Here is a 16,902-nt window from a genome sequence, read left to right on the forward strand (position 1 = left end):
GAATGCCTAATAATGCCTAAATAAATCAAAAGCCACGCTATAGTAGTACATTTACTGTAAAGTTATAAATTCTTCCCAAATTAGTTTTTAAACTTACTGTAATACCAAACCAAATTTCAACATGCTTATCTGTAGAACTTGACAATCTGAATGTTAAGTTTACAGGAAAACGCAAAGGACAAGAATAACCTAGACAATCTTGCTAAATAAGGTAGGAGGGTCTACAGATGTTATCAAAACATAGGGATATTGACATACAGACAGACAAACAGAAAAGCAGTAGAGAACAGAAAGCCCAGAATTAGGCCAACACATACATGGACACTTGGCATACACAGGGGTGGCACTGTCCGCTGACTGAAAAACATGGATTATTCAATAAATGGTGCTGGAACAACTGCATAGTCGTACGTAAGGGCGAAAATGTGACATCAGACTTCACATGATACAAAAAAATCGACTGTAGGTAGATTAAATATCAAAATCTGAAAGAAAGACTAAGCTATAAAACTTCTGAAAGATAAAACAGAAGACTATCTTCTTGAATTCAGAATAGGGAAGATTTCTTAAAAACAAATCACTAATAATGAAAAGATTGGTAAGTCTGATTACATTAAAATTAAGAGCTTTTGAAACGATATAAAGTTAAAAGAGAAGTCAAACTCAGAGAAGATACCTACAATATTTAAAATGGTAAAAATTTAAATATTAAATGATATTTTAAATATCAAATATGATAACATTTATATATATATGGTGTGTATATAAATACTTGGCCCAAAAACAGCACAATCCAACAGAAAAATATGGTATGACACTTGGAATAGCTACCTCAAAAAAGTAAATCCTTATGAGCATAAATAAATGAAAAACGTTTAGATCTCTTAGTAATAAAGAAAACAGAAATTAAAACTTCAAAGAGATACTACTGTGCAATCATCTGGCAGGCAAATGTGACAACACCAAGTATGGAAAAGAATGCTGAAAACTCTCACACATGCTGAGAGAGAATATAAATTGGTGTAACTATTCTGATGTTATGTAGTGTTTTTACACATATATTTTCCCACAAACTGGTACATATGTGCATCAGTATACACATACAAGAATTTTCCAAGCAGCCTAACAGTCAAACAATATAAGCAATCCAAACGTGTATCATCCTAAGAATGAATAAATAAACTGCGGTATGGTCATGTCATGTTATAACACCTTACAGCAATGAAGAAAGAACTTCATCTATACACAGAAGCTTGAATAAACCTCACAAATATAATGGTGAGAAGAAGACAAAGAATCCATATTGCATGATTCCATTTATATGAAGTTCAAAGCAGGTAAATGAAAGATATTTCATTTCTATAAAGAAAAGCAAGGAAATGATTATCACAGAAGTCAGGACAGTGCTTTCTCAAGTGAGGGCAGAAGGGAGCCTGGTGAAGAACTCAGAAGGCCCTTCTCGAGCACTGGTATTCCTGGAACGAACTGGTATACTAGTGCTCTGTGTACTTCTCTCAACATATAAATTATTTCACAATTTAAAGAACATTAAAGAAAGATGTAGAGAGATCTAGTAGAAACCGATTCTAGTGCTCACATGAGAGGCTAGAGAGGTATGCTTTGGGAGTTTTTAGTAAACAGGTGATTACTAAGGCTCTGGATGAGAGCGAAAATTGACAGGAGATGACAACCAAGTCAAGGACAAAACTTTTTTAACAACAACTCTAAAGGGAGAACAAGAGACAAGTTAATGAAGGACTAAAGAGAATCCAAGGAAGGATGTAGAAGAAACATGGAGAAGGAAAATTTAAAAAGAACAATTCTAGAAGCCAAGGCAGAAGAGCGGCGTGTCCAGTGTCCACTATCAGCCACAGTTGGCAGGCAAGTTAGATGAAGCCTGAGAAGGTGGCTCTGGATTTGGCAATAAAGAGGTCATCGGTAAGCTTAAAGCAAAACTATAAATCAAAAGGGGAAAATAATGTCTTACCTCAAGAAGAAAGTCTATTTTCTCTTTATTAGATCTAAGAAATAGCTGGTTAAATTGAACACTAATTGTTCTACCTTCCAATATATCACGGACTGTGTTACAGGCACAGACTTTAAAACAGATTTCATCTAGAGCTTCATTTCTGTAGAATACAAAAGTAGATCCACTAATATTATTTTAACTATAAAAGAAAAGGTGTACATTGCAAAACTAAATTCACAAGAATGAGCCATTTATTCTTGGGAAGTGAGACTTCAGATACTCAACCACTAGTAAATACCACATGCAAAGTCATGGGGGACCCCAGAAAGGTTTTGAATTTCATAGGATCATTTAATTACAGATTAAGTAATACAATGGAATTCTGCTATGCATAAATTTTTTTCCCAAGAGTTTTTCAAATAGCTTACATGGATATTAGAATGGCTTCTCTGGCTATGTTAGTTTCCCTCTTACAATGACAAAAGTGAAGCCACTATCACAGACTCACAGGGAGTCCAGAGGTGTGTTTTTGATAAACTAGAAAAGCTCTTACTATTTTTTTCAAAAACCAGTCACTAATTTTTCAATTTACTTACCCTTGTTGAGCTTTCTGAAAGAGTTCTCTTAGTACAGACTGTCGGAACTGGACAGGTAAACTAAACGTTAAGTTATCTTCAATGAAAATCTTTATTACCTCCTAGAACACATACATAAAAAGGCATTATTTCAAAAATCACTGCTAATTTAATTTTCTAAAAAAAAAAAAAGCTTTTGTACAATGAAAAATACAAGTTGAAGAAAATCATAGAAATATCTTACTGAGAAAACCTTCTCTTTCCAAAATTTTTAAATTAAAGGATGAAAACAGCCTTTATAAAAATATTGAAACTCATGGACCCAAAATGAGCAGTGAGGGAGAATTAATAAGAGGCAACTCAGCTATATCATTAGAGGGAAATTTAAAAATATTCTTCTAAGCCACCTTAAACATAGATTCATGTTTGGGGGAAAAAAAACTCTTTAAAACTTTAGAACATTTAATTTAAAAATAATTCAGCTAGGAAATAATAAGCTAAGAAATGATGCTGATAAACTTAAATGGCTTACAATATTTACTTAGTGAATTACAGCAAAGATATTATATAGAGACTTTTCCTCAACTCTTTCTCAAGGAATGGAAGAAGAGGAAAGAAAGAAAGAATAATGGAGAAGACAGGGAGGAGGACTTCTGGCAACAGGTAAAGCCAATCAGCTGCTACTGCAAAGTGGTTTCAAAACTACAGAGACCTGTTATCTCAAGAGCAAAACGTGAGCAATGCAGGGCTACACAGAGGAAGAGAGAGGCACTTCCCAAATGGGAGAAGACACATTTCTACAGCTGTTCAACTACTATCTGATCAATTAAAAAACAAACAAAACTTTCTACACAGTTTACATAAAGAGAAGTCTATTTAAATGAAGACTAAATATTTTCCTATCACAGTTCTACATCCCTCGAAATCATAAAAAAGACCAGGTGTGCTGGTCTGACAGAGGCTGGTGAGGCACCCCTGAGACTATGGCCCCTAGTTACCATTCAGTTCTGGAACTGAACTCACTCTCGTGGCTTCCAACCAAACAATAGACAGGTATATAGGGTGAATATTTACGTAAGATAGATACACTCCTGAGAATGATCGATCATGGGAGAACAGAAGGGCAGTTATTTTCACAGGGAGATAGCTCAGGGGGCAGGAATGCATATGAAAGAGGGACACAGGGAAGAGGTAACTACAGGGAGGAAGTGGGAAGAGAGCTGTTACACTGTGGGGAATTGCAGTCAATGTTATAAGACAAAATGTATATGAACCACTGTATGGAAAATTAAACTGCTCTGTAAACTTTCACCCAAATCACAGTAAGAATTTAAAAAAAAAAAAAAGCTAGTTCTGCCTCTATGACTATAGTAACAAATTTCTGAATTGCAATAAAACTGCTATCTTCCTAGCTAACTATCGCACTGTACTCTGGTACTTCACTGCATTCATAGTAACATGTGTCTAACCATGGATAACATTTCTAAGGTCTTATCTAGAGTCTTAACACTTCAGTGAGCATCTTAAAGAATCAGTATCTTGTCATAACAGATTCCCATCTTCCATGAGCTTTTACTAGGTAGATGGAACTCCATCTTTTAATAACTCATCTGTACCTCTCATCCATATTCAATAAACTTAAACTTTCTTCTGTACAGCAAAGCCAAAATTTGGATAAAGGATCAGGGCAGAGGTGAAGGAAGTGATATCATCCCCCTCTCTTCACTATTTTCTGTGGAAAAATAAACTCAAGATGAGAAGAGAGAACTACTAAGATGAAATAAAAACCCACTTGGAGACACAAATCCAGAAGTGTGTCAAAGCTGTGTCATTTCATGATTCCTGTTTTGAATTAAGGAACATGAAAGCACTGTTCACTCTCTAGAATGAGGGCTTCCCACTAAAGATTTTAAAGCATAAATTCTTATTGCCAGTGATTTTCATTATAAAATCAAGGATAAGTATGGGGAGGGGACCTCTCAGACTAATTATCCCTTTACTGAGTAAAACTGAGATGAAGATCAGGCTCAATAGCAAGGTGGACTCTGAAACAGATCATTCAAACCTAGCAAAACAACTTTGCTCACTTTCTCCTACTTTGTTAATATCTGATGTGTCTCATAAGGCTGGACTACAAGGCCATACTTTCAAAACAGACACAAGAACTAAAAGTTGTCATAGCCACCTAAGGTTCAATAGTTGGTCTCTCCCTCTCCAGAGCAAAGAAGAGTGAAGAAAAGACTCAAGGAAACAATCAGACCAAAGGCCTAATGGACCATGTGAACCCTCATCCACTAGCCTGAGACCAGAACAAGATGCTACTCTGCCACCACTACTGACTACTCTAATCCAGATCACAACAGAAGGTCCTAGATAGGAGGGGAGAAAAATGTAGAACAAAATTCAGAATCATAAAAAAGACCAGACTTATTGGTCTGATAGAGACTGGTGGAACTCCCAAGACTAAGGCCCTTAGACACCCTCCAAACCTGGAACTAAACCCATCCCTGGGAATCATCTTTCAAGCAAACAACAGACAGTCCTATAAAGTAAACAATATTACCCGTGAGAAACGTACTCCTAAGAACAATCAACTATAGAAGGCAAAGGCAGCATTTGCCCAAAAACAAGGTTCAGAAGGCAGGGGCAGGAAAGAAGGATGGATGAAAACGAAGAATCCAAGGAGGAAGTGGGCAAACTGCTATGACATTGAGGGGATTACAACTAAGGTCATAAAACAAAATGTGTCGGAACTGCTGAATGGAAAACTAATTTGCTCTGTAAACTTTCACCCAAACAAAAAAATGTTCAAGGAGAAGAAAAAAAAACAACTAAACTGAAAGTTGTCTACCTGTCATTTTAAAAGTTCAAAGTTCTGCTTAGTTTCTTACAGAGTTTATTTAAAATAGTCAAACTCTACACACACCTTCTTTTTCAGAAAGGATAATGTCAATAATTATGAACTAACATTGTTTTGCCTCTGAATTCATAAACTATCACCACTCACTTGATTCTCCTAAGAGTCTTATGAAATAAGGTAATTTATTATAGGCAAGTCTGACAGTTTAAATGAATTGCCCCAAATTGCGCAAGTGATAAAATATTGGAGACAGAATTTGAATTCAGTTCTGTCTGGCTTATAAAACTTTTGAACTATACCACCACATCCTCATCATAAGTCTTACCTGATAGTTGCCAGATCTCAAACAAATATGGACTTGACTATATGGTGTCAATTGCTGAGATGTACTATCAGAAGAGGGTACAAGAACATCACATGCTTGACAATAGCCAGCTAACCGCTTCTCATCTATGGTACAATGAAGAGATAATGAACCTATCTGTAAAGTAAGAAGGTATACACCATTATCCATTAATGTAACAAAAACAACAGGCTAGCACCCATGCAGTACATCTTAATAGTACAAGATAATGGTAATGAAAAATTCAAGGTTGGAGGAGCCATAAAAAATGAACAGGTTAAATAAAGAGTTGAAGCAGGAGTTAGAATTACTGCCCTCAGGTCATATGTGACCTGTTTTTTTATTTTTGTACAGCCCTTAAAAACAAGTTTTACACTGTTGAAGGGTTATTAATACGAAAAAAAAAAAAAGAATGCATGACGGGGATGGCATGTGGTTCATAAAGCTTAAAATCCTTACTATCAGGCCCTTTACTGAAAAAGTTTGCCAATCCCTGGCTTAGAGTTCAGGCTAACATCTAAAAGGCAGATACTATTACCACTCAACGTAGGTATGACAATTAAAACAATAATTAATGAAGAGTGAATACTGTTAAAAACAAGCTTGAAACTAAAAAACAAAATACCTATAATAAGTAGATTTAAGGGGTGAGGGAATAAAACAAAACCCTTAAGCTTCATTTAATTGGAAAGAACAGAAATGCTTTAACAAAACAGGTATTTTTTCAAAGACACATTTGAAAAAATATTGTAAGCTTTAAATTACTATACCAGAAAAGCAGTAAAATTAGGAATCTGATGAATTTCCCCAGGCAAAGTAAAATGGGGGCTCCCAATGGGTCTAGAATAATTCTAAAATAATCCCAAGGGCATTTAATCAGTTTCTCTGATGAGGAAAGGGTAGATTGAAATGGAAATTTTTTTAGGCCTCAGGGATACAAAAGCCTACTCAGGCACTTTAAAATTCAGCTGTCTGAATCATAAAAAAAGAATGCAAAGAATAAACCCACTGCCATGGAGTTGACAGTGACTCACAGAGACCCTAGGACAGAGCAGGACTGCCCCATAGGGTTTCTAAAGATGTAAACCTTTATGGAAGCACACTGTCACTTCTTTCTCCCATGGAGCAGCTGGTGTGTTCAAACCACTGACCTTTCAGTTAGCAGCCCAGCACTTAACCACGTGCCATCAGGGCTCCTTCAAATGATAAGCATATGAAAAAGTTCCACCCTTACTGTAATTAAGGAAATGCATATTTATATAAAAGTAACTATTTTTCACTCATCAAATTAGCAACATTTTTGTGTTTTTTACACTCATTGATTAAAGTGCTACTGAGAGAAATGTACCTTGAAAGCAATTTTATGTATTATAGATACTAAAATATTAATACTGTTGACATGGTCATTCTACTAATAAGATTCCAATTTGAAAAAGTACATAAAACCCAAACAACTATTTATGGTTGGAGATACAAATATTGTCGCTTTATAATATATAAAAACTGGAAATCTAAATGTCCAAGCAGGAAGGAAATGAAGTAAATCACAGTACATCCACATTATGGAATGTGAAACATAAGTGTCTATTCCAAGACTTAAACAAGATACAAAATAGTAGATATAGTATAAGTTTAGGAGGTCTGGTAGCATAGTGGCTAAGGCACTTGACTGCTAACCAGAAGGCTGGCGGTTCAAACCCACCAGCCACTCCTCGGAAGTAAGGTTGGGCAATCTACTTCCGTAGGGATACTGCCTCGGAAACTCAAGGAGGGGTCGCTATGAGTCGGGTTTGACTCGACGGCACATAACAACAACAAGATAAATTTTAAAAATTATTTTTTAAAAAATCATTTAAACAATAAAATCCAAACTATATGCAGATGTTTTAAAGGGCTAAATATTACACACCTGTTATGATTGTGCTTACCTCTGCAATGAGCTCTTTGGTTCTAGAAAACTTCTCTCTGGCATTTTCATAGACAGCTGGATTTGTAGAGCCTTGCTGGAAGTACACCGCACCCAAATCATAACATACCTGAAATGGTAGTGAGTATTAATTTGCTTAGTAATATTTCACGCATTTAAGAGGTGACAGGACTCCAAATTATCTCTATCTCGGCAAAGCAGAGGTAACATACAGGAAAAGAAGTATTTCAATGAGCAGTGAAACAACTACTGTTCTTAGTTCCAAGCAACAGAAATCAAACTGATTTAAGCAGAAAAGTTTTACTGATAAGATTTTAAATAGCCAACAGACTTGCTTGTTTGTTGTTATGTGCCGTCGAGTCAGCCCTGACTCATAACGACCCCTCCTTGGGTTTCCGAGGCAGTATCACTACGGAAGTAGGATTGCCCAACCTTCCTTCCGAGGAGTGGCTGGTGGGTTTGAACCGCCAGCCGTCTGGTTAGCAGGCAAGTGTCTTAGTGCTACCAGAGCTCCTAACAGACTTGCTAGAAAGGGTAAATATTCAGGCTTGAAAAACAAAACGAGCAGGAGGCCAAAAGCCAGGATGAGAGCATAGCTGAGACACTGCTGCAGCCGACTCAGCATCAGACTCCACGGCTTCCGTGACCTGCAGCCGGCAACACGAGTCACCGGAAAGCCGACCTCAACACCAGACTCCACGGCTTCCGTGACCTGCAGCCGGCAACACGAGTCACCGGAAAGCCGACCTCAACACCGGACTCCACGGCTTCCGTGACCTGCAGCCGGCAACACGAGTCACCGGAAAGCCGACCTCAACACCGGACTCCACGGCTTCCGTGACCTGCAGCCGGCAACACGAGTCACTGGAAAGCCGACCTCAACACCAGCCTCCATGGCTTCTGTGACCTGCAGCCGGCAACACGAGTCACCGGAAAGAGCAGCTACATTCTTGCTCATGCTTCCCCTGGAAGCTAGATTTTATTGTCACTGTTACTGCTACCCACCACCAAAATGGATTCTCTACCATCCCCACCTGTTTGGGTTACCAGCTCCTGATTCACTGAACTAAATGTATCTGTCAGACCTATATGACTTACCACTCTCAAGCAGGAAGAGGCTTGAAAAAGGTAGTATATGGAATTTTCAGTTTCTATTATAGGCAACAAGTTCAAACTCCCACCAGGTCTCAGAAGGTAAGGAGTTTAACACAATAGAGAACAGATGTGGGGAACCTCCCAGAAGGTATTGGAGGGTAAGGGGGAGAGACACATCTACCCTAATGGGACTGACTGGAGTAAAATATTGAGAAAATTAAATTAATGATGATAAAATTATTGTACCTTTCCAACTGTCTTCTTCTAATAGTGGAATCTGTATATTTTTCAAAAAGCTTTCCTAAAATGAAGTCTAGATTCACTGAATATCAGAACTCAAAGCTGACTCAGATTGCTTCAACTTGGTCATGTTTATGGATAAGAATACTAGGGCCAAGAAAGTGACATGTCTGCGTAAATGCATGTAACTAAGTAGTGGCAGAGCCCAGGCCTTAAATTCAGATCTCTAGTTCCTAACACACCCGTGTCTCAAATTTATTCTACCAACAGCTGATAGTCTTCCTGATCTGACTTTCCTAAAAACTCTTCAATTACTCCCAGACAAGATAAAGTTCGAACCCTTGGGCCGGTTCCTTAAGGAGCTCGTAATGTCTCTCCAAATTGGTCAACCCTGCTCAGTGTCAATCACACCAGTCTCCTCAATTCTCCATTCATGTCTTATTCCACAAACAAGCTTCTTTCCACAGCCCTTTATCTCCACTCACCTGAGCCAAGAGATACCTATTTCTCCTTCAAACTCCGAAGCTGTAACAGTCTCTAGACTCATTATAGAACTATTCTTTACAAGCATTACATACACTGGGCTCTTTTGTTCAATGAATCAAGGAGATAAATTCCCCTTAGCCTCTACAACACTGCTTTCAGCCAATTAATAAATGTTTGGCTCATTATTGTTCTAGAGAGCTCCTCCCATTTGGCATGCTAAAGCAGTAATTATATATAACATATATTGATATATAATTATATATAGTTCCCCTTTCTAGGTAAAAACAATACAAAGTTACCAAAAAGATATTATCGAGATTTTTCCAAGTCTAGTACAATATTAGGGATTTCTGTTTTGTTTGCTGTCTCCCAGGTCTATTAGATTTGTAATTATATGAATGAACTACAAATCAGTTATAAAGTCACTCCATTCTCAGTACTTAAATTGTCTCCTGAACACAAGCGGGAAACTATTTCAGAGGCAACAATAGGTTGACTAGCATCTCAAGACAAAATCAAAGAGACAAAGGCAGAAACAAATTCTAAACTACTAAGATGATTACATACAAGATATTCCCCTCAAGACTTGTCATGTTTTGATTAAATACTAAATGAAATACCTGACACTGCATTTCCTCAGTTTTGATTTTCAATCCAGCAGTAGAACTCTCGGTTTCTCCATTTACCATGCCTGGTTCCATGGCCAATAAATCTAAAGTTCTCATGGTATGGACATAAAGATCCTTGTTTAATTTAAGGGCCGCCTCTAGTACCAATATAGAATCAGCAGCTTGTTCTTTTAGCTATGAACATTCAAGAAGTAAATCATTAAAATATAAAAATAGCAGTAACTGAACATATTAGACAAAAAATATTTACAGAATACATAGTAACTTAGTGTACTGTGCTATTAAAAATAAATTTAATACAGGAGTACAATTAAATTTGTTGAAATAAAATGATCTTAAATGGGAGGAGGGGACACACATACCTACAGTAAGTTCCTATTGTGAAATTAGAAAACACAAAGAAGACAAGACTGACGTTTATTTCCCTTCAGAATAGTTTAAGAAAGAAGTTTAATACTTTAAAATTTTATACTGTTCCATTTGATTTATTCAAGAAATGTATACATGTCTCAGTGTGCCGGTCATTATAGTTGTTGTTGTTGTTGTTGCTATGTGTCGTCAAGTCGGCCCCGATTCATATATAGTTGTTGTTGTTGTTATGTGCCGTTGAGTCGGCCCTGACTCATTAGGTACTCCAAAAACAAAACCAAACTCACTGCCACTGAGTCAATTCCAACTCATAGCGACCCCCTTTGGGTTCCCAATGTGGTAAATCTTTATGGAAGTAGATTGCCCAGTCTTCCTTCCACAGAGTGACTGGTGGGTTTGAACAGCCAACCTTCTGGTTAGCAGTCAAATGCCTTAGGCATTAGGCCACCAGAGCTCCTGAGCTCCTTATACTAGGTACTAGAAAACAGAAATTTAAAGATGCAAGTTTTATGCTTCCATTTTCAAACTAATACACCATTATTTGTCTATGGCCATACCACCCCAAACACGCCCGATCTCGTCTGATCTCGGAAGCTAAGCAGGGTTGGGCCTGGTTAGTACTTGGATGGGAGACCGCCTGGGAATACTGGGTGCTGTCGTCTTTTGCCTCTGGCTTCTGGCCTCTGCTTTCTTCTTGGGAGCTCTGGTAGCATAGTGCCTAAGGCACTTGACTGCTAACCAGAAGGCTGTTGGTTCACACCCACCAGCCACTCCTCAGAAGGAAGGTTGGCAATCTACTTCCGTAGTGATACTGCCTCAGAAACCCAAGGAGGGGTTGCTATGAGTCTGGGCTGACTCAACGTTACATAACAACAACAACACACCATTATTTCTCTTAAGAACACAGTTTCCCGTCTTCCCTCTCTTCCCCTGGCCTCCTGTACCTTACTTACATCATGTGTCTGGCACATTTTAAGTATTTGTAAGATTATAAAGACCATTTAAAATAATTTATGAAACTCCCACATTTCTACTGTTACACAAAGAAAATCAATTTTAAAAATAACTGTAGTTATTTTAAAAATAGCTGTAGTTTTCTGATTACAAAAGCAATTAAAAAATATAAATTATACATGCTTATTGTAGATACTTTCAAAAATACTAAAGAATATGTAGACATCACCTGTAAGATAGATTTCTCATATCCACTCTAAGTATTGTGAAGTTTCAACACCAGAACCAGTGGTAAAGCTCACTACTATTAAAGCTGAAAACCAGCACAATTTGGAACATATGATAAAAAAAAACCTGTCTGTACTCTAACAGTAAAAGTCTAAATGTCACTGCATCTAGGCCTTAAAAACACTCATATATCTATGGCTCTCACTGCCGTCGAGTTGCTTCCAACTCAGAGTGACCCTTCCTTGGGTTCCTGAGGTGGTATCTCTATAGAAGTAGATTCCTCAGTCTTCCTTCCGAGGAGTGGCTGGTGGGTTTGAACCACCAGCCTTGTGGTTAGCAGTCAAATGCCTTAGGCACTATACCACCAGAGCTCCTATATCTATGACTAAAAGCATCTAAACATGCTTTCAATGTATTTCAGAAATGTTAAAGTATAATTAATGCTAATACTCACCACTTTCAAAATATTTTCTGTTAACTCTTTCTCTTGCTGCATCTGATTCATACTAAAAGAGAAATGATTGAAGAGAAGAGAATCAAATGTTACTCAAAAGACTGAAAATTCAATATTTAAGAGCAACATTACATCAAAGTATTTTTCATGCTTTAAAAAATATATATATTATGATCCTCATTTATTTTCCATTACTTTCTCTTCTGCTCTGTGTGTGTGTGTGTGGTGGTGGGGCGGGGGGGACGGGAAAACACCCTGTATTTAAGAGTTAAAACTTACTGACAACAAAAGCTCATTTATATCATATTTTAGAACCCATGCACTCTAGCGTCACAATCTGGGTAAGCTGCCACTAGAATTTAAGTTAGGCTTAAAACCCTAGATGTGATCAAATTTTAAAAATATATATAAAAATGAGGAAGTATGTTAGTTCATGATAACTTTAAATCCTGTTACACAGTACTGATGGGCGATCTTGATTTAATTTAATTCTAAATTCTAATCCTTCATGACTTCTACAGAATTTCCCCCTAAGAATCCTACATTTTCCTTGTCAGGTACTATAATTAACTAAAATCTAAATGAATATTTACACATACTAAATACAGAGCAAATACATCTTCTTCAAAGTCAATTTAATTAAGTGAAAAAATAATACTTTTAAGCAGGTCAGCTAATACTTATCAAGATGAATAGCAAAATTCAAAAAATTCCCCGTTTATGCTAATGGTGGCAGAATATTTTGGAAAATGATAGCAATAATGGTGGCACAACATGAAAAATGTCATCAATGTCCCTGAGTTGTAAACGTAGAAGTTGTTATGTCAGTGAATGTCTTGGTGTGTATGTTTTCACCATAATAAAAGTTTTTTTTAAAAAAAAGCACTCCCCTTCTTTTTCTGAGCTCTTTACTCTAGATATCTAAAACCCTATCTGTGGGTGTGCAGATGTTTAACCTGTGTGGCTGCTAACCAAATGGCTGGTGATTCAAGTCCATTCAGGTGCATTGGAAGAAAGGCCTGGTTATTTGCTTCTGAAAAATCAGTTCACTGAAAATACTATGGAGCACAGCTGACATACTCTGACACACATGATGAGATCGTCATGAGCCAGAGTCAACTCGATGATAACCTATCATCTGATAAAGCACTACTTGGCTCTGACGTAAATCCTCCAAACAAATCTTCCATGCAGATTTTCTGCCCTCCGACAACTATTCTACTTCCTCTATACCAGGAATTATTAAAAACTTACACATCATTTTAATCCTGATGAAAAAAATGCCAAGTAAAGGATCATATCTGCCAACTTACACACTCAACTGAGGGGGTCCGGGTTTCGCCTGTTTGACAGGAAAACTACTTTGAACAATTGTCCTTATTGCCCTGAAGAAAAAGATAGGAAAAAAGAAACATACATTTTAAATGATCTCTTCAAGTATCCCTTAGATTTGCATAAATTATCTGAAGTTTTAATTAATGTATAATAAACACTTTACAAATCATTTACTTTTTATTTTTACCAGAATGCATCTATGTAGTTAGTTACCATCATCAGACTCACACTTTCCAAGACCCTCTGAGAGATCTCTGGAGCAGAAGGGGCCCCTGAAAAACAGTTAACAATTAAACAAAGGGTGTCCAACACATTTGGCTTTAGAAAAAATTTACCATCTATTGTAGAGAAGGATAGCCATGGCAGTGGTTGGAGGTGACGCAGCCAGGTCCACGTCTACATGCTTCGTCCCTGGAGGGACTTTACTGATGCAGAGCAGTTCATTGAGGAGCATATTCAACACGGGAACAGACAAACTTAAAAGGAAGAAAAAGCATGTGTTTGCATTAGCTATGTGGAAAGCAGAACATACATAATTCAGTATTGTCACTGCAATCAACTACATGGTTAAAGGGTCACTGAGGGTCATTTTATTATTCCAAATCTCAACTTATACGCAAATACATTGACCTATCAAATTTGAAAAGATTTTAAACTTTTTAATATAAAAATAAATATGTGAACATATGCAAAAGGAAACAGAATAAAGGAGGCTTGGTGGTGTAATGGTTAAGCCCTTGGCTGCTAACTGAAAGGCTGGCAGTTCAAACCCAGCCAGCAGCTCTATGAAAGAAAAGACCCAACAACCTGCTCCCATAAAGATTACAGCCTAGGGAAGCTCCATGGGACAGTTCTACTATCAGAGAAGGTCACTACAAGTCAGAATTGACTTGATGGCACACAACAATTACAAGAGACAGAATAACATAATAAACCCCCACATACCCATCATTCAGCTTCAATAACTAACAACTGACAGCCTACCTTATTTCATCTATAATTTGACCCACTTCCCTCCTTCTCATATGATTTTGAAGCAAATCCCCAACATTAAATAATTTCTTCCCTAAACATCTAAGTATGTATCCAAAATATTAACTCTTATATTAATCACAGTATTAACTTCACAACTAAAAAATTTTATTTAATTGCTTATTATGACCAAATATACAACTAATGTTCAATTTTCCAACTGTCACACATACATTATACTTTTTGTATACACTGCTATCTGTTGATCTGCCTCTTGAGTCTCTTAATCTCTAGGTTTCTCCTAGAGATGAAAGAATATAATCTTTTTCTTTTTTTAATTCTAATATTTAAAATGGCAGAGTATGTGGTGAGAAGGGTTTTGTTCTTATTTAATACTATTGGTGAGAATACAAACTAGTTCAACTCTTTGGAATATAATCTGGCAATATGAATTATGTGCCTTAAAAATATTTACATTGCATGACCCAGCAATTTAAGAATCCATACTAAGGGTATAACTTAAAATATAAAGCTTACGGGCAAAGATGTTTAAGGCCCTGTGATTTATAATAGTGAAAAACTGGAAACAAACTAAGTTATTGTCAATGGAGGAATAGTTAATAAATTATCCATACAAGGGAATAATCTGCAAAAAAATAAAATGGTTTAATGTGCCTGCTACACAATTAAGGGGCGGGGAGCACCCAGAAATCAAAACAGCATACAAGGTATGATCACAACTCTGTTTAAAAATACAAAAGGGAAAAAAAGGAAAAGTTTAAAATACTTCTTTCTCTTCCCCTATTATTTCCTGTTTTCTGTATTTTTCCAAATTTTCTACGATAAACAGGCATTTCTTTTTAAATTGTTAGGAAAAGGGATACAGCACTTTCTAAGCATAGTATTGAAAATATTTATTTATACACAAATAAGCACTAATTCTCCTATTTTAATAGTTTAGGAGTTATTGCTTCATAATCAGTAAAATTAACTGAATTACTCAATGACAATCCATAATATTATGCAAAACAGATCATTAATTTTTACTCATTTTATTCAGATATGCAAAAGTATACAGAAGCATTTAAAACATTTTAGGGGAAAAACAAAAAACATTTTAGATGTGAATTTTCTCTAGTTATCACATTTAAAAAAAAGTGTCTCATTATTAGTAACATAATTTATGGTTTAAAATAAAATTTAGCTCACAGCTTAAAATTTAACAGCACTACTTTACAAGTAAAAGTAACACCAATGCTCTTAGTCATTAAGGATATTTAAATGCATCTAACATTCAAATACTTTCTTATACCTTTTGAAAAATACTTACATATTTTATTAAGAATATGTAGGAAGATTATATTTCATCTTAAGGGATACATGTGTATAGGCACATATAGAAATTTTATGCATATACATATAAATAAATGTATCTTTAAAATATATAAACCAAGATATCTAAATAATACTTCAAAAGAAATTTCATTTAAATCGTGTATACCTTTTCTCTAATATGTCTAGGTCCCATTTCAAATGTGCAGCAACTTTAAGAGCAAGCAGTTTTAAAATACGATTTCTCTTGTTGTCAGGTGGAGGCTGAACCTGGTTTTGTTCATTAACTGAAGGTTTGGAAGCCTGTTCCAAAAACTGAACAATAAGTTGAACTGGTGCGGGATCTAGGATTGAAAGAAAATAAATTCTTAAAATTAAGGTTTAATTACAAAGTTGTCAAAGGATTCGGTTGTATTGTTTTTTGGCCACAGAAGAAATCTAAACAGCTGTGTAGTTACAATGATTAAGGAATGTGATTTATAACAATTGTGCTGTCCCATGAATGGCCATCTAAGATGCAACAACTGGTCTTGTTTTGTCTGGCACAAAGAAGAGTAAGGAAAAGCAATGAGGCATGTGAACAATTAGTTCAAGGGACTAGTGGACCATGGGAACCTCAGCCTACATACATGACCCTGAAAACATAACTAGATGGTGCCTGGTTACCAAGGGATCAAAATTGAAGATCCTGGATAGAGGGAGAAAATGTAGAACAAAAGTCAAAATCATAAAAAAGACCAAGTTTACTAGTCTGATTGAGACTGTGAAATCTCCAAGACCATGGCCCCTAGCCACTCTTCAGCCTGTAAGTGAACGCACTCTTGTAGCTTAATCCCCAGTCAAACAACGGAATTAAATAATAGATGTGAAGCAGTAAGTACAGTGCCTGGCACTTAAAAAACATTCAATAAATGTTCGTCAAAAGGAATTCTTTAAAGACATAATGTAGGTGGTAAACTACTCAATAAAATACATTAACTTCACACACAACAGTCTGTTGTTGTTGTTGTTATGTGCCATCGAGTCAACCCTGACTCATAGGGGCCCCTCCTTGGGTTTCCGAGGCAGTATCACTACGGAAGTAGGATTGCCCAACCTTCCTTCCGAGGAGTGGCTGGTGGGTTTGAACCGCCA

The 16,902-nt window shown here is 36.5% G+C and overlaps 1 protein-coding gene and 1 non-coding gene across 2 annotated transcripts in view; one reads left to right on the forward strand and one right to left on the reverse strand.

The window, feature by feature from the left end:
- Window positions 1–16,902, reverse strand: part of INTS8 (integrator complex subunit 8) — a 59,558-nt gene that overhangs the window by 41,153 nt on the left and 1,503 nt on the right. Inside the window, exons 2-10 of the mRNA XM_007934860.2 lie at window positions 15,938–16,112; window positions 13,800–13,940; window positions 13,443–13,514; window positions 12,130–12,181; window positions 10,116–10,298; window positions 7,676–7,783; window positions 5,730–5,885; window positions 2,566–2,666; window positions 1,988–2,129 (exon numbers count right to left, since the gene is read on the reverse strand). Coding sequence (XP_007933051.1) covers window positions 1,988–2,129; window positions 2,566–2,666; window positions 5,730–5,885; window positions 7,676–7,783; window positions 10,116–10,298; window positions 12,130–12,181; window positions 13,443–13,514; window positions 13,800–13,940; window positions 15,938–16,112 — 1,130 coding nt within the window. The remainder of the gene's footprint in view (window positions 1–1,987; window positions 2,130–2,565; window positions 2,667–5,729; window positions 5,886–7,675; window positions 7,784–10,115; window positions 10,299–12,129; window positions 12,182–13,442; window positions 13,515–13,799; window positions 13,941–15,937; window positions 16,113–16,902) is intronic.
- LOC122152227 lies at window positions 11,037–11,155 on the forward strand. The gene has a single exon (XR_006164462.1). It is a non-coding gene; the product is annotated as a 5S ribosomal RNA (ribosomal RNA).

The sequence above is a fragment of the Orycteropus afer genome, unplaced genomic scaffold, assembly GCF_000298275.1.
Source record: "Orycteropus afer afer isolate SDZICR_OR568_19922 unplaced genomic scaffold, OryAfe1.0 scaffold00021, whole genome shotgun sequence".
Classification (NCBI taxonomy): Eukaryota; Metazoa; Chordata; class Mammalia; order Tubulidentata; family Orycteropodidae; genus Orycteropus; species Orycteropus afer.